This window comes from Taudactylus pleione, unplaced genomic scaffold (genome assembly GCF_031769625.1).
Source record: "Taudactylus pleione unplaced genomic scaffold, aTauple2 ptg000897l, whole genome shotgun sequence".
NCBI lineage: Eukaryota > Metazoa > Chordata > Amphibia > Anura > Myobatrachidae > Taudactylus > Taudactylus pleione.
In genome coordinates this window covers 1,528,642-1,550,562 of record NW_028285298.1, presented here as the reverse complement: position 1 = coordinate 1,550,562, position 21,921 = coordinate 1,528,642, and the positions used below count along the sequence as shown (strand labels likewise).

General features: G+C 45.7%; 1 protein-coding gene across 1 annotated transcript in view; it reads right to left on the bottom strand.

The window, feature by feature from the left end:
- MAMDC4 (MAM domain containing 4) overlaps positions 1 to 21,921 on the bottom strand; it is a 61,722-nt gene that overhangs the window by 24,535 nt on the left and 15,266 nt on the right. The window contains exons 4-15 of the mRNA XM_088459145.1: positions 19,421 to 19,546; positions 17,150 to 17,292; positions 16,984 to 17,068; positions 15,671 to 15,790; positions 12,264 to 12,380; positions 11,008 to 11,093; positions 9,152 to 9,316; positions 8,476 to 8,560; positions 6,822 to 6,914; positions 5,284 to 5,373; positions 3,518 to 3,652; positions 2,670 to 2,800 (exon numbers count right to left, since the gene is read on the bottom strand). Of these exons, the coding sequence (XP_088315271.1) occupies positions 2,670 to 2,800; positions 3,518 to 3,652; positions 5,284 to 5,373; positions 6,822 to 6,914; positions 8,476 to 8,560; positions 9,152 to 9,316; positions 11,008 to 11,093; positions 12,264 to 12,380; positions 15,671 to 15,790; positions 16,984 to 17,068; positions 17,150 to 17,292; positions 19,421 to 19,546 (1,376 nt within the window). The remainder of the gene's footprint in view (positions 1 to 2,669; positions 2,801 to 3,517; positions 3,653 to 5,283; positions 5,374 to 6,821; positions 6,915 to 8,475; positions 8,561 to 9,151; positions 9,317 to 11,007; positions 11,094 to 12,263; positions 12,381 to 15,670; positions 15,791 to 16,983; positions 17,069 to 17,149; positions 17,293 to 19,420; positions 19,547 to 21,921) is intronic.

Sequence of the window (21,921 nt, the reverse complement as noted above, 5' to 3'; positions counted from 1 at the left end):
TTCACATGTCGACCTTTTGTACATGTCCTACATTCATAGCGACCTTTTGTGTATCGACCTTTTGTATGTCAACCAATTGGTGTCGACCTATACAGTATAAAAATTTTTTAGTGTCAATCTATTATACCCACCCCCTGATTCAGAGATGGACGCTAATACAGTATAATCCAGTATAAATAGAATATAGGATGTGCCGTATAGTCCAGTATAAATAGAATATAGGATGCGCCGTATAATCCAGTATAAATAGAATATAGGATGTGCCGTATAGTCCAGTATAAATAGAATATAGGATGTGCCGTATAGTCCAGTATAAATAGAATATAGGATGTGCCGTATAATCCAGTATAAATGGAATATAGGATGTGCCGTATAATCCAGTATAAATGGAATATAGGATGTGCCGTATAATCCAGTATAAATAGAATATAGGATGTGCCGTATAATCCAGTATAAATAGAATATAGGATGTGCCGTATAATCCAGTATAAATAGTATATAGGATGTGCCGTATAATCCAGTATAAATAGAATATAGGATGTGCCGTATAATCCAGTATAAATAGAATATAGGATGTGCCGTATAATCCAGTATAAATAGAATATAGGATGTGCATTATAATCCAGTATAAATAGAATATAGGATGTGCCGTATAATCCAGTATAAATAGAATATAGGATGTGCCGTATAATCCAGTATAAATAGAATATAGGGTGTGCCGTATAATCCAGTATAAATAGAATATAGGATGTGCCGTATAATCCAGTATAAATAGAATATAGGATGTGCCGTATAATCCAGTATAAATAGAATACAGGATGTGCGGTATAATCCAGTATAAATAGAATACAGGATGTACCATATAATCCAGTATAACTAGAATATAGGATGTGCGGTATAATCCAGTATAAATAGAATATAGGATGTGCGGTATAATCCAGTATAAATAGAATACAGGATGTGCCATATAATCCAGTATAAATAGAATATAGGATGTGCGGTATAATCCAGTATAAATAGAATATAGGATGTGCGGTATAATCCAGTATAAATAGAATATAGAATGTGCTGTATAATCCAGTATAAATAGAATATAGGATGTGCCGTATAATCCAGTATAAATAGAATATAGGATGTGCCGTATAATCCAGTATAAATAGAATTTAGGATGTACCGTATAGTCCAGTATAAATAGAATATAAAATGTGCCGTATAATCCAGTATAAATAGAATATAGGATGTGCCGTATAATCCAGTATAAATAGAATTTAGGATGTGCCGTATAATCCAGTATAAATAGAATATAGGATGTGCCGTATAATCCAGTATAAATAGAATATAAAATGTGCCGTATAATCCAGTATAAATAGAATTTAGGATGTGCCGTATAATCCAGTATAAATAGAATATAGGATGTGCCGTATAATCCAGTATAAATAGAATATAGGATGTGCCGTATAATCCAGTATAAATAGAATTTAGGATGTGCCGTATAATCCAGTATAAATAGAATTTAGGATGTGCCGTATAGTCCAGTATAAATAGAATATAAAATGTGCCGTATAATCCAGTATAAATAGAATATAAAATGTGCCGTATAATCCAGTATAAATAGAATTTAGGATGTGCCGTATAATCCAGTATAAATAGAATATAAAATGTGCCGTATAATCCAGTATAAATAGAATTTAGGATGTGCCGTATAAATAGAATATAGGATGTGTCGTATAATCCAGTATAAATAGAATATAGGATGTGCCGTATAATCCAGTATAAATAGAATTTAGGATGTGCCGTATAGTCCAGTATAAATAGAATATAGGATGTGCCGTATAATCCAGTATAAATAGAATTTAGGATGTGCCGTATAGTCCAGTATAAATAGAATATAAAATGTGCCGTATAATCCAGTATAAATAGAATATAGGATGTGCCGTATAAACGGTATAATCCAGTATAAATAGAATATAGGATGTGCCGTATAATCCAGTATAAATAGAATTTAGGATGTGCCGTATAATCCAGTATAAATAGAATAGAGGATGTGCCGTATAATCCAGTATAAATAGAATATAAAATGTGCCGTATAATCCAGTATAAATAGAATATAGGATGTGCCATATAATCCAGTATAAATAGAATATAGGATGTGCCGTATAATCCAGTATAAATAGAATATAGGATGTACCGTATAATCCAGTATAAATAGAATATAGGATGTGCCGTATAATCCAGTATAAATAGAATATAGGATGTGCCGTATAATCCAGTATAAATAGAATATAGAATGTGCAGTTACCCTGAATCCAGCAATCACAGGGGACCTGCACAGTCTCATTCTGCCTCCCATCATTTTGGAATGAAAATGTGGCCTGAAGATTCCGCAGACCATAAAATCCATCATATCTCGTGCCTAACCCTAACCCCCCCTCCCAGTAGCCTAACTCTCCCCGGGGGATGCCCAACCCTAATCTCTCCCCGGGCTTGCCTAAACCTAACCCCCTATCCCCAGGCACAGTGATACTTACCCGGTGTCCGAATGTCCGGCATTCCAGCGTTTGAGATGCCGACGCCGCTATCCTGATCTCATTCGGGATTGCGGCGTCGGCACTTTGCCAGCAGTCGGGATCCCGTCCGCCGGCTTTTTAACTACATCCCAACCCCTGTACCTGGAACGGCTGCTTTCTCTCTCCCAGGGGGATGGTGACAGTCTCCCAGCTCGTACTCCTCTCTCCCTGGCTGTGCCAGATGTGCGTATGTGCCTCCAGCTCTGGATCCCACACGCGTAAAGTGAGAAAGCCTGTAACAGAAAGACGGCGAGACGCATACAGTCACACGGGTTCCTCTCTGATGATGGCAATCTTTAAAAACATCAAAGAAACAGCCCAGGTTGGGTATCGCCACTATAGACCTGATTCTAAAGTTGCACGCAATGTGGCCCCCATCTTGCGGCTTTGAAGCAAAACTGCTCATGCGCAGCGGAGGGAATACGCAATTTCCAGTAGCTATGAGCAGTTCTGAGTCGGAGGCATCTCAGTCGCTTTTCACCGGGTAGCAGCAGGGAGGCAAAGGGCCATTTGCACCTACGAGAAGTGCCCCACAGACGTGCAACTGCTCTGAGCTGAGACCATGGAGGGTGCACGCCGATTTCAGGCGCATCTTTTGCGCCAAGCATGGGGGTGGTTTAAGTGCCGCTGGGATGAGGGCTGCTCTTGCGCCCAGACAGATAAGGGCGGAGCTGTCGCACTGATGCGCCTGATTCAGAATATGGGCGGATAGTCGCATAGGACTTGGACGGATAGTCGCATAGGACTTGGACGGATAGTCGCATAGGACTCGGACGGATAGTCGCATAGGACTTGGACGGATAGTCGCATAGGACTTGGACGGATAGTCGCATAGGACTTACGGACGCTTTGCAGCGCTCAGAATCAGGCCGTATCTGAATAAAAGGGGCCACACAGACGAAACCCTACAATGAATCCCCGACTACTGCACTGAAGTCAATCTCACATACCTGCAGGGCCACTGTGAAAGTTATAGGTCATGTTGAGAACACAAGTAGGTCCCGTAGTGCCGCACAACAAGTGGCTTTGAATCTCTGCAAACGTCTTCAAATTCCCCTCTGCTTTCAGCACGGCCAGGTAGGGCCCTGAAGACATGACAGAAGGTGAATAGCAGAACAAACAGATAATCAGCATGCAATATAGGTCACTATGGAGTGTGAGAATGAGAGCTGTCTAAGTAGGACCTCATGAATCTTATATATAAAATTCATTGGTCTGTTTGATTGTCTGTCCGGTTTTGCATTTGGACACCCCTGCACCGATGGGGATGAAACCAACGTGCGGTGGATCCTGGCCAGGTTTTAGGGGCGGTTTCTGGGCCTCCCACTGGATGGATTTGGATGAAAACTTCACAGAGTGGTAACAATGGATCCCAGAAGATATACTAAGGGGTTGAGGTCCCGGTCGGACCTCCCATTGGTGTACGCTGGGCAGAACTGTGACCCGGGAAGCTTGTTCTGGGCCTTCCACTGGGTGGAATTGAATGACAATTTCACAGAAGGGTGGCAATTGGTCTGGGATGCCTAACTTGATAACTTGCAGATTTAAACCCGGGCAACACTGGGTACTTAATTGTCCTGTTTGTTTGTTTGTCTGTCCAAATATGCATTGGGACACCCCTACACCAATTGGGATGAAACCAACGCGAGGTGGTCCAGTTGGATCCTGGCCAGGTTTTAAGGGGGGCTAGGGTCCCGGTCAGACCTCCCGTTGCTGTACGCTGGGAAGAACTTTGACCCGAGAAGCCTGTTCTGGGCCTTCCAGTGGATGGATTTCGATGAAAATTTCACAGAGAGGTGGCGGTTGGTCTGGGATGCCTAAAGGCCCCCATACATCAGCAATTGATTGCAGCAATCGTGCAATTTGCAATCGATTGTGTATAAAAATCTTTCCCTTTTTCAATCAATTGTGGCAATTCTGCAATCGATTGAAAAAGGGAAAGATTTTTATACACAATCGATTGCAGATTGCACGATTGCTGCAATCAATTGCTGATGTATGGGGGCCTTAACTTACTGTAGTAACTTGGAGATTTAAACCTGGGCAACGCTTGGTACTTCATTGGTCTGTTTGTTAGTCTGTCCAAATATGCATTCGGATACCCCTGCACCGATTGGGATGAAACCAACGCGAGGTGGTCCAGTTGGATCCTGGCCAGGATTTAAGGGGGGCTAGGGTCCCGGTCAGACCTCCCGTTGCTGTACGCTGGGAAGAGCTTTGACCCGGGAAGCCTGTTCTGGGCCTTCCAGTGAATGGATTTGGATGAAAATTTCACAGAGAGGTGGCGGTTGGTCTGGGATGCCAAACTTACTGTAGTAACTTGGAGATTTAAACCTAAGCAACGCTGGGTACTTCAGCTAGTTATAAATATATAGCCCACAGCTCATGTGAGCATAAGGAGATGGGCGAGATCTGATATAGGAAAATGCAGTCTGGTAGGAACTACATTGCCTTGGTATGAAATTAAATCCATAACAATTGATTTCCTCCTGAATAAGCGTTGTCTTTTCTACTGAGCTGGGTTGGACTGAATATTGCTAAAAAAAAACTTGTGTAAAATACCAAAGTCCACAGAGTCCTGAAGGAGAGCGAGGCCACAGAGAAGCCTTTGAGGGTCTGCTTAAGGGCCCCATTCTTCTTTCAGGCTGCCATCTGGAAACATTGGTAGTGGGTAGGGTAGGATGGCACACGTAGACATTTGTTATTAGGTCCTTACCGTTGTTGCCTTCCTTGTGAGTCCCCCATCTTAGCCCCCCAATACTGACATCAGTCCATCCTTCATCACCCCTCTTAAAGTCAAATTTTTCTGTAGAAAAAGAAAAGGAAATACTGTAGTAACATGTTAACAATAGAATAGAGAGATCTCTACTGAAGAAAACTTAAAGTCCACTTAGGAAAAACCCTTCTTTCTAAGTAGCAATGTAATGGGTGTGCCTGGAGCTATGAAATGGATGTGCCTGGCCTGGGACCTCATTGCAACATTTTCTCAGCCCTGCTGTCTTTAGAGGCAAAGACCAAATGGGGTGGAACACCTGATTGGATAGACTTGGCACCTGATTGGTTATGGATAGCATCAGTACCTGATTGGATAGCCTCAGCACCACTTTGCATAGCATCAGTATCTGTTTGGATAGCCTCAGCACCACTGTGGATAGCGTCAGTACCTGATTGGATAGCCTCAGCACCACTGTGGATAGCATCAGTATCTGATTGGATAGCCTCAGCACCACCTTGGATAGCATCATTCATCATTCCCTGATTGGATAGCCTCAGCACCACTTTGGATAGCATCAGTACGTGATTGGATAGCCTCAGCACCTGACTGGATAACATCACTACCTGACTGGATAGCCTCAGTAACACTTGGATAGCATCATTCCCTGATTGGATAGCCTCACACCACTTTGGATAGCATCAGTAAGTGATTGGATAGCCTCAGCACCTACCTGGATAGCCTCAGCACCACTTTGGATAGCACCTGAATGGATAGCATCAGCACCACCTTGGATAGCATCATTCCCTGATTGGATAGCCTCATCACCACCTTGGATATCATCATTCCCTGATTGGATAGCCTCAGCACCACCTTAGATAGCATCATTCCATAATTGGATAGCCTCATCACCACCTTGGATAGCATCATTCCCTGATTGGATAGCCTCAGCACCACCTTGGATTGCATCATTCCATAATTGGATAGCCTCATCACCACATTGGATAGCATAATTCCCTGATTGGATAGCCTCAGCACCACCTTGGATAGCATCATTCCATAATTGGATAGCCTCAGCACCACCTTGGATAGCATCATTCCCTGATTGGATAGCCTCAGCACCACCTTGGATAGCATAATTCCCTGATTGGATAGCCTCAGCACCACCTTGGATAGCATAATTCCCTGATTGGATAGCCTCAGCACCACTTTGGATAGCATCAGTACCTGATTGAATAGCCTCAGCACCCTTTGGACAGCATTAGTATCTGATTGGATAGCCTCAGCACCTCTCACTGCACACCTCCCCTTAATAACCAGCCATTGTGGTGCACACTGCAGAGCCAAGAAAATGTGTCTCTTTTGCCAATGTAACTTTAGGGCCCCTGGGAGGAATTCCACACTGACTAATACCCCTGGAGGAGGGCTTCCTGAGATTTCTCTTAAAGAACCTTAGTATGCTTACAATCTACCTGGCGTCTGCATGTTATGTTCACAGCCTGCAATGCATTATACAAAGGACAAGATTGACCTTCTCTCACCTGGTACATTAGCGCACACTTCTCTCGCCACGCTGACTGCACCCACGGGAGTGGGTGCTGATATTCTCGAACTGACGCTCTCAGTAGATCTCCCTGCAGAAAGATTTCACGTCACTGAAGACCGGAGCCACTAGTGGGGGCTCTGCCCTATGACAACTCCACATAAGACCTCATTAAACAATGTTAAGGTGGACCTGACACCAACATCAACTGGAGGCAGCTACATTGTGGGTTCACTTCAACCAAAAATACCAGAAAATGCAGCCTAGGTACTAGTGACATCACTGAGGTATGAAGTGCAAAGACATTTTGTGACCTCCAACCTAGCCATCCCGGCCCAAAGCTGTGATAACACCACCCCACTCCTGCAATTGTGTCTGACAGAACCCCCCTCCCCATGTGACTGGCCCCTCCCCTACTGTTTCCTCAGAGAATTATCACACATGAATAACACTGATTGGCTTTGGGTCAGCGCAAGCGATTATGGGATAGAGACAAAAACAAGAGCACTCTGGTGAATGGATGCTTTTTATTACTTCACTATATACAGTACTTATATATATCTTGTACAGTCATCTCTTAGTGTTTATATTGGACGAATACAAAGGGAACAAAAATAGGTTTAAGTGTGTCCTCTGAAATAGGGCATATATATCATCCTTTTTGCAGCCAGCCCCCCAAAATAAAGGTTCCTTATCGCCTCAGTTCGTAGCAATAAAGAATATTTATTCACCCAGATGTATCATTTCTGAGTGGCCGGGACGCTCTTCTATCGGGGACCCTGTCCCGCCAGTCTCACAAATGATACATCTGGGCAAATAAATATTCGTTATTCCTGCGAACTGAGGCGATAAGAAAGCTTTATTTTTGGGGGCTGGCTGCATTGCGATCATTTTACTTCCTGCTTTGCCCCCTCAGCGCCACTACTGCACATGCACTGAGAGACGTCGGTGCATGTGCTAGCCGGAACCCGCCGGAGAAGGGTTCCCTCTCCCAATATATAAGCGGGAAGATGGCGTTATCGTCTGGGGCACAGCAGCCCCCATAGAAACATATGGGTGCTGTCAGGGCCGTAACTAGGGTAGTGTGACCTGTGCCATGGCACAGGGCACCACAGGGCAGGGGGCGCTGTTCAGGCCTGTCAATTTTCTGTTTAGTATCATTTTCACTTGTAGCTTCCTCTTATTTTATCCCCAGCATCTCCTGGCCTCCCCTATCTCTTCCCTGGCCCTTCCCCATGAGGCCATGGCCCTTTTTCGGGTATGTTATCTCCCTATTTAAAAAATAGGGGGCGCGCCAATGCTCTTTCTGGCACAAGGCACCAAAAAGTATAGTTACGGCTCTGGTGCTGCTGTTGCTGTCGGAAACGGGACAGTGGAAGACATCTGCTTGCGGTGCCTCCTTCATACATCCTGGGGATACTTAATATTTGCGGGTACCCCCCAAAAATTGTTGTTTTCGGGGGATATGAGTCTATGACGCAAATACACTTTAATAAATAATGGGCACCAGAAGCCGGAGATGGTTAGGGGGTGAGGCTCCAATCTTGATCCAACACAGGGACAATGATCGGTTTGTCTGTCTGTCTACAAACATGTCTGTTTTCTAGCCATCTGTAGGATCCTCGCCCTCCTAGTTCCCGCGGAGAACTCACCCTTCAATATACATCCAGGAGACAGGATAACATCGTCAAGAGCGACAGTTGCCAGTGTCCCTTCAGCGTTCCCCTCAATGATAATCTGAGTAGGAGAAGAGCACAGCACACAGCTCCATCACTTCTCAGCAATGGTTACAGTAATGTCAGCAGTATGTGGATAATACTCTGTCCCCCCTCAGCCGGGACAAGGGCTGGAAATCAGATGTCATAACATTTCCTCAGTCACACATGGGGCCTGTGTCAGAGATGTACAGTAGAGCCACAGGCGCTGCTTCTTTGTATGCGGCGGCTGTGCTCAAATATACGCCTACTGCCGGCTTCTCTGATCTGCTGCTGCACCCGAAGATGCATCACGGATCAACTGCGTGACCATCGGTCATCTAGGTAACCTTGAGGTTATTCAGGATGTCCGGCAAAATCACACTGCCGAGCTTGGTGAAGCTACTGACTTTGGCACGCCCAGAACAAGGGGCTGTCATGCCCCCGATTTCTGGAACGCCGCCCCCAAACGCCAGTAGCACGGCAATCGCCCTGCGGCTTTTGGAGCACTGCGGCCAACGTCGCAGGACCCGATCTGCATATGTGCAGTTCAAAAATGATCGGAGATGTGCGTAAATATCGAATTGAGGTAAATCTCTGAATCAGGCGCACATAGCGATAAATATGGTCTTACATGGAAGTCACCGGAATACGGGAAATGGAGCTTCTCCCGGAGCCACACGGGGCCCCTCTGTCCTTTTCTCTCTAACAGTATTTGCTCTGTATTATTTGTCGTGGAGCGGAGCTTGACAACCAGTGAGACGGAGCCGGAGCCATCCAGGAGGTAATAGAACACCAGCTGTCGGACGAGACACATGAATGAATGAATGAATGGATGGTGCCGGTATACGCTACAGTAGGCGCGGGATTGCTTCTCGACAAAGCTCGGTCAGTAACGAAACTAAATTCGGGATAGAAAGACTGGACTCATAGGGGGAGATGTACTAATCTGTGGAAAGTGATAAATTAGAGAGTTATAAACTACCAGCCACTCAGCTCCTAACTGACATGTTACAGGCTGTGGGCCTGATTCAGAGGTGCTCGCTATTTGCGAGCGCTCGCTCTGAATTAGGGACGGAATTAAAAAAAAAAAAAAATCCGCCTCCAGGTGGCTCGCATAGCTGTGGGTGACCACCCACAGCTTGTGCGGGTGGCCTGGCAGTGGTCGCGATTATCGTGACCCTCGGGCTTGCGACGAGACCCTTGTGGTAGGGTCTCGTCCACCGCAAGCCCCAGTGAAGTTCCTGCTCTAATAGAGCAGGAAGTTCACTAATGACATCACGTGTGATGTCAGTAGGGACGCCCACAAACGGCAGGTGTTCCTTCGGGATGCGCCTCCTTTTGTGCAGCCACCCCCAGACCCGCCTACAAAACGGGGCGAGCTGTCGATCAACATCGACAGCCGCCCTGTTTTGCTGCGAGCCCTGAGCGAGTGAAGTTCTCTCTCGCTCCTGGGCTCGCGCGTGCGCACTGCCCGACCATCGACCCGCTTGCGAGCGCTATGCGCTCGCGAGCAGGTCTGAATCAGGCCCTGTGTTTGAAAAATGACAGTTAGGAGCTGATTGGTTGGTAGTTTGTCACTCTCCAATTTATCACTCTCCAGAGCTTAGTACATCTGTCCCATAGACGTAGAAGTATCAGTAATGATATCAATGCCCTCTCTTTTTATGTCTGCAATTGCATTATACATCTTCAGCATGAGGCACAAAATAAGTTCCATTAGGAGAGAAATTGGGTCATAAAGTTATCAGTGAAAAATTTTACCAGGTATTAGCCTGTTTATACAGCAGCAGCCTCAGGTAAAGGTTAAAATAATAATAATATTAATAATAAAAATGATAATAATAATAATAAAAATGATAATAATAATAATATTAATAATAAAAATGATAATAATAATAATAATAATAATATTAATAATAATAATAATAAAAATGATAATAATAAAAATAATAATAATAATAATAATAATAAAAATGATGATAATAATAATAATAATAATAATTTAAAAAATGATGCGTTCTGGACCTTAATTGTTATTTAGATCTATTCCAGAAAAGGGAGACGGTTCTGAAAGCTCAGACTAATATCCTCCCAAACTAAATTGACACAAGTTGACTGAAATCTCCTGCTCACAAGTAGATTGGTTAGAAACTACGCTAATTTGCTTTTTCTTTTCACCCAAAAAAACATCGGGAAAGTTTTCAATACTATGTGAAACTTCTTATCACCCAGTACAGTAGTATATCTGATTTAAGTAATGGGGTAAATTTACTAAAGAGAAAGTTTTTAGAAGTGGATATGTTGCCCATAGCAACCAATCAGATTCTAGCTATTATCTTCTAGAAGGTGCTAGTTAAATGTTAAGGAGAATCTGATTGGTTGCTATGGGCAACATCTCCACTTCTAAAAACTCTCATTTTAGTAAATATACCCCTAATATGTCTAGCGTTGCACTGGTGGTGTAATATCTGTGAATATATAACTCACGTAGCAAAGCTGGGAGTCGTTTTTCTGCATCGGGAGGCTGGTCAGGCTGCTTGTGTTACTTTTCGGATTAGCTCTCAAAAAATAACCTGAAATGTATAAAAAAAAAATAAAATAAATAAAAGACAGAGGGCCTGATTCAGCATGGATCAAAGCTGCTAATACGCACGCAATCGGCCGATCATTGCGTTCTGTGCATGCTTATGCATCGCAGTGCATGAGCTGGCTACTGCGATCGCAGAGGCTATTCAGACTCATCGCAGAGTGATTTACAGGAAATGCCGTTTTGGGTGGTGACGGGGGGGTGGTCGTGCGAACGCAGGCTTTTCAACGCCGTTGCATGGGTGGGCATAAATTATCCACTGCGACATCCTACGCAGCCTGAGGTCCAGGGGCGTTTCTAGAGAGGAGGGGGCCCGTGTGCAGTCTGCGGGCCAGCGCCGGAGTTATAGACTCTGGGCACTAGAGTGTGCCCAGAGTCTATAATGTATGCACAGGTCACTGGGAAAATGGCCACGGTGGCCATTTTCCCTATACTGCGCATGCGCAAACGATGGGAAAATGGCAGCCGCGGCCATTTTCCAGTCGTTTTACAGCGCCGGACCCCCGCGCCGACGTGGGACTTCGGAGAGGTAAGTAATATCATGGGTGCAGGGTGTGCGGTGCGGGGCCCCCCTGGACCCAGGGGCCCGTGTTCCCCGCACACCCTGAACCCATTATAGTTACGCCCCTGCTGAGGTTTTACAGCGTACAATTTCTGAGTAAGGTCAGGGCTTGTGCAAGAGTGCGTGAGGCTGCGATGATACTCGATTATACCGATAGTTTCACTATTCTGCTAAGTATTACGGATGTGCGTATGGTAGAGCGGGCGTCCTTATGTGGTGCTGAGTTTGCATTGCGATCGCGGTGGTTTGGCTTGCTATCACAGTAGAACTGCGTGCGTGCGCAGTATGGCGATCCACAGTGAATCAGGCCCACAGTCAGCCGGGCAGGTTTGGGTCGCTCTCCTCAATCTCACGGGTCACCCACTTTGCAGGCAGGAAAGCAAGACCTGCACACACACCCCCCCCCATATTGTATAAAGGTGGGTGTAAAAGAGAACATTGGGCGTGATTCTGGGCCGCACGCGATGCCGAAGTTCAGCTAGTTGTGCGTTTTGCTGCAACTTAGTGCTATGGATAGTCATAGCAATACCGGGACCCAAGAATAATCAACCAACATGTCAGGAGTTACACGTGTGTGTGTCCGTGTGATATCACCTGATGGACTGTTTGCCGTGTGATCTCTGCCAGGCTTGGAGTCAGATGCATTAACCCTTTCCCATGTAGATGTCCAGCCACAGGAGTCCTGTGCAAAGCTGCAGGAATGGAATGCCTCTGAAACGAGAATAACATGTAGTATATAGACAGACGGTATGTAGTCATTAGGTCGACATTCAGAATGTCAACATGGACGTTATGTCGAAAGTTAACACATCGACAGTCACAATGTTGAACTTGCCGGATTAGGGTTAGACTGCGGTTAGGGATAGGTTTAGCATTAGGCTGCGGATAGGGATAGTGTAGGGTTAAGCTGCTGTTAGGGCTGGTTAGGCTTAGGCTGCTGTTAAGTTTAGGGTTAGGCTGTGGTTAGGGATAGGGTTAGGCTGCGGATAGGTACAGGTTTAGGGTTAGGCTGTGGTTAGGGATAGGTTTAGGGTTAGGCTGTGGTTAGGTTTAGGGTTAGACTGTGGTTAGGGCTAGACTGTGGTTAGGGCTAGACTGTGGTTAGGGTTAGGCTGCTGTTAGGGGTAGGGGTAGGGGTAGGATTAAGCAGCTGTTAAGGATAGGTAGAGTTAGGCTGTTGTTAAGTTTAGGGTTAGGCTGTGGTTATGGACAGGTTTCCCTATGCTGTGGTTAGGGATAGGTTTAGGGTTAGACTGTGGTTAGGGGTAAGCTGTGGTTATGGTTAGGTTGTGGTTAGGGTTAGGCTGCTGTTAGGGATAGGGGTAGGGTTAGGCTGTTTCTAAGGATAGGTTTAGGATTAGGCAGCTGTTAAGAATAGGTAGGGTTAGGCTGTTGTTACGTTTAGGGTTAGACTGCGGTTATGGGCAGGTTTAGGGGTATGCTGTGGTTAGGGATAGGTTTAGGGCTAGGCTGTGGTTAGGGATAGGTTTAGGGTTAGGCTGTGGTTAGGCTGTGGTTAAGGTTAGGCTGTGGTTAAGGTTAGGCTGAGGTTAGAGTTAGGCTGAGGTTAGGATTAGGCTGAGGTTAGGGTTAGACTGTGGTTGCGGTTAGGCTGAGGTTAGAGTTAGGCTGAGATTATGGTTAGGCTGTGGTTAGGGTTAGCAATAAATGGATAAATGCGCCCGTATGCAGCGTTATATATATTCTATGGTCAGACCGGCCCTATCCGTACCGCTTTGCTGTCATCCTCATCATCACCAAATCTCGACGCAATAGATGCATGTGAAAACGGGGGGTATTTACGTATATGTAACTCTGCACCGCCTGCAGTTCCTTTGGCGTGCTCTCTCTGAACTCAGGGCCTGATTCAACAAGTATCGCAAAGAATAGATTGCACGTACCTGGCCGCTGCGAGAATATGCTAATGAATGCATACGCACGGCAATCGTAACACAACATGCAGACGCCAAGCACTACATAAAGCCAGCCCACCTCCCTTTACTCTATGCATGATCAGTACGCAGGCTAACGGTAACATCGGGGACCATCGACCCCATACGCACAACTGTGGTAGCCCTGACCTGCCGCAGGATTGTGGCAGCTTCCTGTGTACATGTAGACGTACAACTGCATATGCCGCCGTACAGGCTTAATTATGGACGTCCCTGTAACGCCGTTCAGACGCACAGGCATGCCTGCGTTCGCCTGACCACCCCTCTGTCACCACCCACAAACGGCTGTTCCTGTCTATCAACATCGGAGGTCTCTCTGTGCTAATTGCGTATGCCGTGCGATCCCTAACTTGATCGCAATGACTGGCACATGCATTGAGACGTACATGCATGCGCAGAGACGCAACATCGGCCAACTGCGAGCGAATTCTTACTTGCGATCTTTGCTGAATCATGCCCCTCAGTCTATGTGAGAGCCCCCCATTACAGCCCAGTTACACACCTTCAGCCACTAGTGCAGATGCGACTCAGCAGCACGTTAGTTGCGCAGACTGGGATCCGGAGGATACGCAATGTGATAACGCACAGGATACATCCAATACACTGACTTAGCTTCACCTCCGCGCCAGCCCCCACTGTCTGTGCATACCATATACTGCAGTAGAACTATACCTTGAAACCAGTGGCGGAACTAGAGAGTGGTGGGCCCCGGTGCAAGAATATGCTCTGGGCCCCCTATGCAGTGCCCCCAGTAGTGGTATCCCTATGCAGTGCCCCATATACAGTGCCCCCAGTAGTGGTCTCCCTATGCAGTGCTCCCAGTAGTGCCCCTTATACAGTGCCCCCAGAAGTGGTCCCCCCTATGCAGTGCCCCCGGTAGTAGTCCCCTTATGCATTGCCCCCAGTAGTAGCCCCCCCCATGCATTGGCTCCAGTAGTACTCCCCCCTATACAGTGTCCCTGTAGCGCCCACCCCCTCTATACAGTGCCCCCAGTAGTGGTCCCCCCACACAATGCCCCTAATAGTGGCCACCCCCCCTATGTAGTGCCCCCAGTAGCGCCCCCCTATGCAGTATCAGCGCCCGTGCCCCTTAAACACACATACACACACAAAAAAAAAACACAACTTACCTGTATCCTCGCTCCTGCCGCGACCTCCGCAGTCCGCTCCTCCTGGCCCGCTCTGCACTATGGGAGAGATGTCATGATGTCTCTCCTATCACCCGCTGCGGGGGGGAGGCGGAAGGTGGAGCTCATAAGTGAGCTCCAGCCGGCTCCCTCCGTGGACTCAGCAGCCAATGAGAGTCTGTCTGACTCTCATTGGCTGCTATAACAAACACACTGCCGCCGCTGGCGGCGTTGTGTTTGTTACTGTGTAGTGCGGACCGCTCTCACTGCGGTCTGCACTGCACTTAAATACTGTGGGTCCCGGAGGACACTGGCGGCGGGTGCAGCTGCTATGGGCCCCTGCACCACAGCGCAAGCCACAGGCTGCACCGCCGCTAATTCCGCCACTATTTCATACAGATATTTTCACATCTGCAGCCTCGTGCCTTTATATGGCCACAAATTCTGCTAATAGGCTTATAAATCACAACTATTCCATATCTATAAATAATCGAGGTACTCTGATAATTACCCATGGAGGTGTCTGTCATACTTATCATTAAAAATGTTGGATTAGTTTCATTGACCCATCTATTTAATGAGATGACTGACAGCTCAGAATCTCTATTATCACTTATTATAATGTGTGGACTGTATATCACACCTACATTAACCACAAGGGAAGCTGATGAGTGAAATATGTCTGATAGCAATCTGAGAAATCTAGGAGGGAGTTCTATAATAAAGTAACAATGGGATCTATTCACGAAGCCTTGGAGAGAGATAAAATGGATGGAGATAAACTGCCAACCAATCAGCTCCTAACTGTCATTTATCAAACACAGCCTGTACAGTGACAGTTAGGAGCTGATTGGTACGTAATCTCTCTCCACTTTATCTCTCCCCAAGGCTTAGTGAATAGACCCCAATATACTGTACTCACCACAACTGCGCTCATCAGAATTATCGCCACAATCATCAGTGCTGTCACAGCGAACACTTTCATCCACGCAGCTGCCACAATCACAGCGGTACTGTCCAGCTGCACACTCTGTCTGTGGACCTGGAAATACACAATTATTGGAAAAGTGCTGACCTGGAAATACAGAGTTACTGTTGAAAGTGCTGACCTGGAAATAGAGAGTTACTGTATAAAGTGCTGACCTGGAAATAGAGAGTTACTGTATAAAGTGCTGACCTGGAAATAGAGAGTTACTGTATAAAGTGCTGACCTGGAAATACAGAGTTACCGGACAAAGGGCCTCATTCAGAGCCGCTCGCTGTGAATGAGGACGGCCGCTTCTCTGTAAAAAGCCAGCCTCCTGGCCGCTTGCTAAGCTGTGGGTGACCACCCACAGCTTTAGCGAGCGGCCAGGTTGATGGCCACGTTGGTCGAGACCATTGGGGCTTGCAACGAGACCCTTGTGGTAGGGTCTCGTCTACCGCAAGCCCCAGTGAGCTTTCGGCTCTAATAGAGCCGGAAGCTCACCACTGACATCACGAGTGATGTCAGTGGGGTCGCCCCCAAACGGCAGGCGTTCCTTCGGGAACGCCTTCGTTTGGCCTGCCACCCCCTCACCCCGCCTACAAAACGGGGCAAGCTGTCGATCATCATCGACAGCCGCCCCTTGTGTAGTGAGCCCCGGAGCAGTGTGAGTGCTGCGCGTGCGCAGGGCCTCAACATCTACCCGCTTGCGAGCGCTCAGCACTTGCGAGCGGGTCTGAATGAGACCTAAAGTGCTGTACTAGACAATACAGAGTTACTGTATAAAGTGTGAACCTGGAAATTCAGAGTTACTGTACAAAGTGCTGTACTAGACAATACAGAGTTACTGTACAAAGTGTGGACCTGGAAAAACAGAGTTACTGTACAAAGTGCTGTACTAGAATATACAGAGTTACTGTACAAAGTGTGGTCTGGAAATACAGAGTTACTGTACAAAGTGCTGTACTAGAAAATACAGAGTTACTGTACAAAGTGTGGTCTGGAAATACAGAGTTACTGTACAAAGTGCTGACCTGGAAGTACAGAGATACTGTACAAAGTGTGGACCTGGAAATACAAAGTTACTGTACAATGTGCTGTACTGTAAAATAAAGTGTTATTGTACAAACTACTGACCTGGAAATTCAGGGTTATTGGCATATAGTGGCTTATAGTGAACAAATATGGAGTACTAGGCAGGAGCTGACAAAACAGTGGCACAGTAATCACCCCATAGTGTCCCTAATGTCACTGAAGGGTTAGCATGGTACCTGAAAGAGCACAGTGGTGGAACTCCAAGTCATCCACAGCGATGTTTCCCAAGCTAAGAGCTTCATGTGAGGCCGTCACAATCACCTACAGGGCACACAGACATCAGTGGGCATAGCAGGTACCAGGGGAGGGGGTTCATGGGGTAAATATGGGTGTAAGTCGCACCTGGAATTCCCCGGTGATCCTGCCGGTGAATATGGCTGCTCGTCTCCATGATAACACACTGCGCTGGTTGCTCTCCCACAAGCTGTACGTCTGATTGATGTCTGTCAGCTGCACGGTGAGGTTCCCTTTCACAGTAGGAGAGTCTGAGGGAAAGATAAGGAGCGTTTCCCGGTGCCCCAGATCACAGCGAATCAGAGAAGCCTCACACATGGATAGGAAAATATGTTTGTCACCCTCAGATTACTTTTGCCTACTGAATTGCATGTGCCCTCTGCAACTTGTACTAAATACATGGCATTTTCTTTATCACTTCCTTTTATACTTTTAACTATGTGTGACTAAACTTTTATTTACTTTGTACTGGGATACAGCATTGACCATTGCATAAATCATAGCAGATCTATGACATATCCAAGGGTAATGAAACTAACCAACTCTGCCTGATGACATAAATACATGGCGTTTTCTTTATCACTTCCTTTTATACATTTAGCTATATCTGACAAAACATTTATTTACATTGCTCTGGGATACAGCATTGTCCATTGCATAAATCATAGCAGATCTATGACATATCCAAGGGTACTTAAACTAACCAATGCTGCCTGATGACATAAATACATGGAATTTCTTTATCACTTCCTTTGATACATTTAGCTATATCTGACAAAACGTTTATTTACATTGCTCTGGGATACAGCATTGTCTATTGCATAAATCATAGCAGATCTATGACATATCCAAGGGTAATGAAACTGAGCAACTATGCCTGATGACAGAAAGGCATGGCTGAATGCCAAAGAAGGAAGCCAGACGGATCGAACAATCAATTTAGTAAAAGTCGCAGGAGGAGGGCATGTACAGTACATGTCAATACATTTTGATGGTGGGATTACCCTTTAAGACAGGGGTGGGGAACCTTTTTTCGTCCGAGGGCCATTTTAATATATATAATTTGTGGGCCCGGTGCAGGCCATGCCCCCTCAATGTGAAGTCACTTGGGGGCAGGACCATAATCGCCGGTGATTACAGCAATGCCCGGAGCATCCTGAGGATGCTTCGGGGAGCTGTAAGGGCAGCGGTGTGACCGTCTGTAGCATCATAAGGACGCTCGAGGTGGCACTGCTGCATAGATTCTGGCTGCTGGGTGCAAATCTAGGCACCCTGCTAGCCAGATGAGGCTAGCTGAAAAAAGCTCAGGGGGCCAGACCAAATGATTCCGGGGGCTTTATACGGCCCCCGGGCCTGAGGTTCCCAATCCCTGCTTTAAGATGTCTGCTCCTTCCACTCGTTCAGAAAAGGGGGCTGGCTATTTAAATTGACCATTCGCTCTTTGCGGTCTGTTGACGCCTCTATGTCTGAACGAGCGAACAAAACATGCGGTCGTTATATTGAAAAAAACGCCCCCTGGCCGCTCGCATCATACGTCATGTCCGCTATTTATTAGATTAATCGAGTACATCGAAAGGCGTATGAACTGCTCGCTATTCTTGTGGTTGCATTTTCCTACCGCAATCATGCGAGCAGTTCTGGCTATAAGACAACCAAGTGACGTGGTCAATGACGCTGCTTTGTTAATTAAGCACACCTTAAAACGCCCGTTTTGACCGTTAGGCACGCCTGCGTTCTGATCTCCACTCCCCGTTTTCAAGCACCTTCCCCTGTTACCACCCACAAACGCCTCATCCTGTCACTCAAATCAGCAGGCACTCGCTATTTTGCGAGCACACGATTTCTGACCGCACTGACTGGTTCGCGCATGCGTATTACGAGTTTACGACCCATACGCATGCGCAGATGTGCGAACATCGCTCGGAACGAACGAGCGGCCGCTTACGAGCGGCTCTGAATGAGGTCCACAGTACACACTTATTATGTGACCATACAGTATATGAAGATATGTCTCCTATGTGGGGTTTGTGTTTTCATTATTTGATTTACAGTCAGAGCACATAAAACCACTATTTGGCATTAATACAGTACATATAGATCAAAGCCTGTGTATTGCCTAACTGAAGGATATACCTGAAATATTTATACGTACGTGAACGTGTTCATTGTGCACTCAGGAAGGTTCTGTTCATTCTGAGCCAGCAAAGGTTGAGTGACAGATTTTCAGACCTGTACTTGTGGATTCAGGGCCAGTGAGGTGAACCTAACTTACGTGACTGAAATTTCAGCTTTTTGACCTGCATCCCATTCCACTAGCCGACTGCCGTAAAGTTGTGGGATTGATGGTTCTTTCATTCACTGATAAGAAACCAATCTTACCTGCCGTAAACATGTAGTAATGGATGATGATCTCGCAGGTGGCGGCTGCGTTCCTCAGTACTGGGGACTGGAGACGCGCGGATACTGCAGATTTCCTACTGTCACCTTCTGCTACCATCCGCCAACCTGTGTGGGAGACATAGCGACTATCAGACTGGGAACCGACCTGGCATATAGGGGGTAAGACTTCCAGATCAGTCACTCAAAGCCGGGTCCGGTGCATATGGAATACACAATGCATGGAAGGGTTACTGCCGGTGATAACACTGCTATCACCGTGGTAACCACTGACTTTGGTAAGATTTCCCAGTAATACCTGTATTGTTATTGCCAACGCTGGTTTAGGAGGAGGGTTGTGGAGATTTACTCTGGATGGGAGTAGGGGAAATATTGAGGGACTTTAAGAAGTCCCGACCTAGGGCGGTATTCAAAAAGTTTTGCACCCGCGGAAAAGTTTTGCCTGCCGGACTTTTCGCCAACATCGCGTCTTTTGGACGCGGAAACTTATCATGCGTGTCCCCAATATTCGCCGTATTCAATTGCAAAACAAAAAGAAATGGTTCTGACGCCTGTACCCATTAATAATCCTCTTGTTAGGATATAATATATGGTTGCAGCAGACTAGACAAACTCTGTGTATGTTGGTAATGTAGAAACAACTAGCAAAAAACAATCGTTTGCGCTACCTCTATATGTGATCTCAATTGAAGTAAAAGAAAGATAATAAATATAGATGGAATGTAAGTATAAATCAAAATAGAATATTTATTGACCGCTTTTTCAATTGCAAAACACGCGAAAACGGCAAGTGGCGAATTCAGAACAGGCGGAAAGTGCTGTCAGAATTGGGGAAATCAGCCTGAACCCCCCAGAAAGATGCACTAACATTGGGAATCAATATAGATGTCCCCGAATAGCCCTAATAAAACTGGGGTACTTAAGTTGTTTCAATAGCTTCTTATTAGCGCCTTTGCACAAGTGGTGAAGAATGGCATTAAGGAGTAATTTTGGTGAAAATAAATATTCCTGTCAAATTTGGGGTACATGAAAATGGGTGCAAGCATATTTTAAAGTCTCTAAAGTGAGGTTTTAAAAAACTTGAAAAACGCACCTGCAATCCCAAAAACACCTGACCCATAGTTGCAGACCCCCAAGAAGTCTATTTCGCTAGTTTTCATACTTGTTCCCCCACTTTGTGCTTTTTCTCCCCCCTCAAAATGAAAATAATTTTTTGGGGTGTTCTTAAGTTTTTCCCCGGGATTTTTGGACACAGTTGTCCTTTGGGGGGTTGACCCAAGGGTTCTGAGAGGTTTCCCCACCTTTGCACCCCAAAATAAAAAGTTTGCACTTCTTTTCACCTGCTATTCAGAGGCGAATCTTTTCGCCTATTACATTGTATTGACTTTTCGTGTATGCGTAAACCGTCTGAAATTGAATACGGAGATAAGTTCCGACCTGGCGAAAAGACGCAATCGGCGATACTTTTTTCGTGGCTTTTCGCTTCTAATTGAATACGGCCCATAGCTGGAAAAGGGGATACAGAGGAGAAGCAGGTGGCAGTCAGACCACCCGTCCCACCCGCTCAGTAGTAAGGAGGGAGGTAACGCAATATTCTGTGCTATATTTGTTGTTGTAAAAAGAAAAGAGGAATGAAACATATCTATGACAATATATTAAGGCATCAAAACAAACAAAGGAAAGGGATAAGTATATTACAATGTAGAAATAGATTTTGGTGGCACTTGGAACTTGTTGGCTGTGTGGCCGTGGAGCACTTGGTTGCTTCCCTTCAGATTAAGGTTTTAAAATGAAATAAATGTCTGTGGTCGTATTCTCTCCACTGCTTAGCGTTGTGTTATTAGGGTGATCCTAATAGTTTGGTAGCTAACAGGACAGAATGGCAGGTAACTTCCCAAGATCATGCGTTAGTAAATAGCTGACACTACACTGAGGGGGTGAAATATTTGAATTGCGCCTGCTGCCTAAATCACAGTGGAGAAGGCCGTGTTTTGGGCCGAACTGATATTCATAAAAATGTGGTTTAATTAACTAAGCACTAGTGACATCTCTGAGGAATGAGAAACAAAGGGGCTTGTGGTAATGAGCTGGAAGGCTGCATTCTAAAGCTGCATACACACGTAAAGATTATCTGTCCAACCATCCAACTAGTTGATTGGTTGGAATGAAAATCTGGTAAGGTATGAAAGTAAATGACAATCAGCTATTTGCTCCCAAACGCCGGAAAATGGACAAAAACTGTTGTTCTTTGAACAAATTGTTTAGATCAAACATTTAACAAACTTGTCTGACCGACCATTTTCATCTGTTTTCTGGCATTTAGGAGCAAATTGCTGATCATCATTTACTCCCATACGTTACCAGATTTTCGTTCCAACCAATCAACTAGTTGGATGGTTGGACAGAAAATCTTTACGTGTGTACTCAGCTTTATGATTAATAGTCATGTGTTGCCGACTTTCCCAGTAATGTCCATGAGCCTC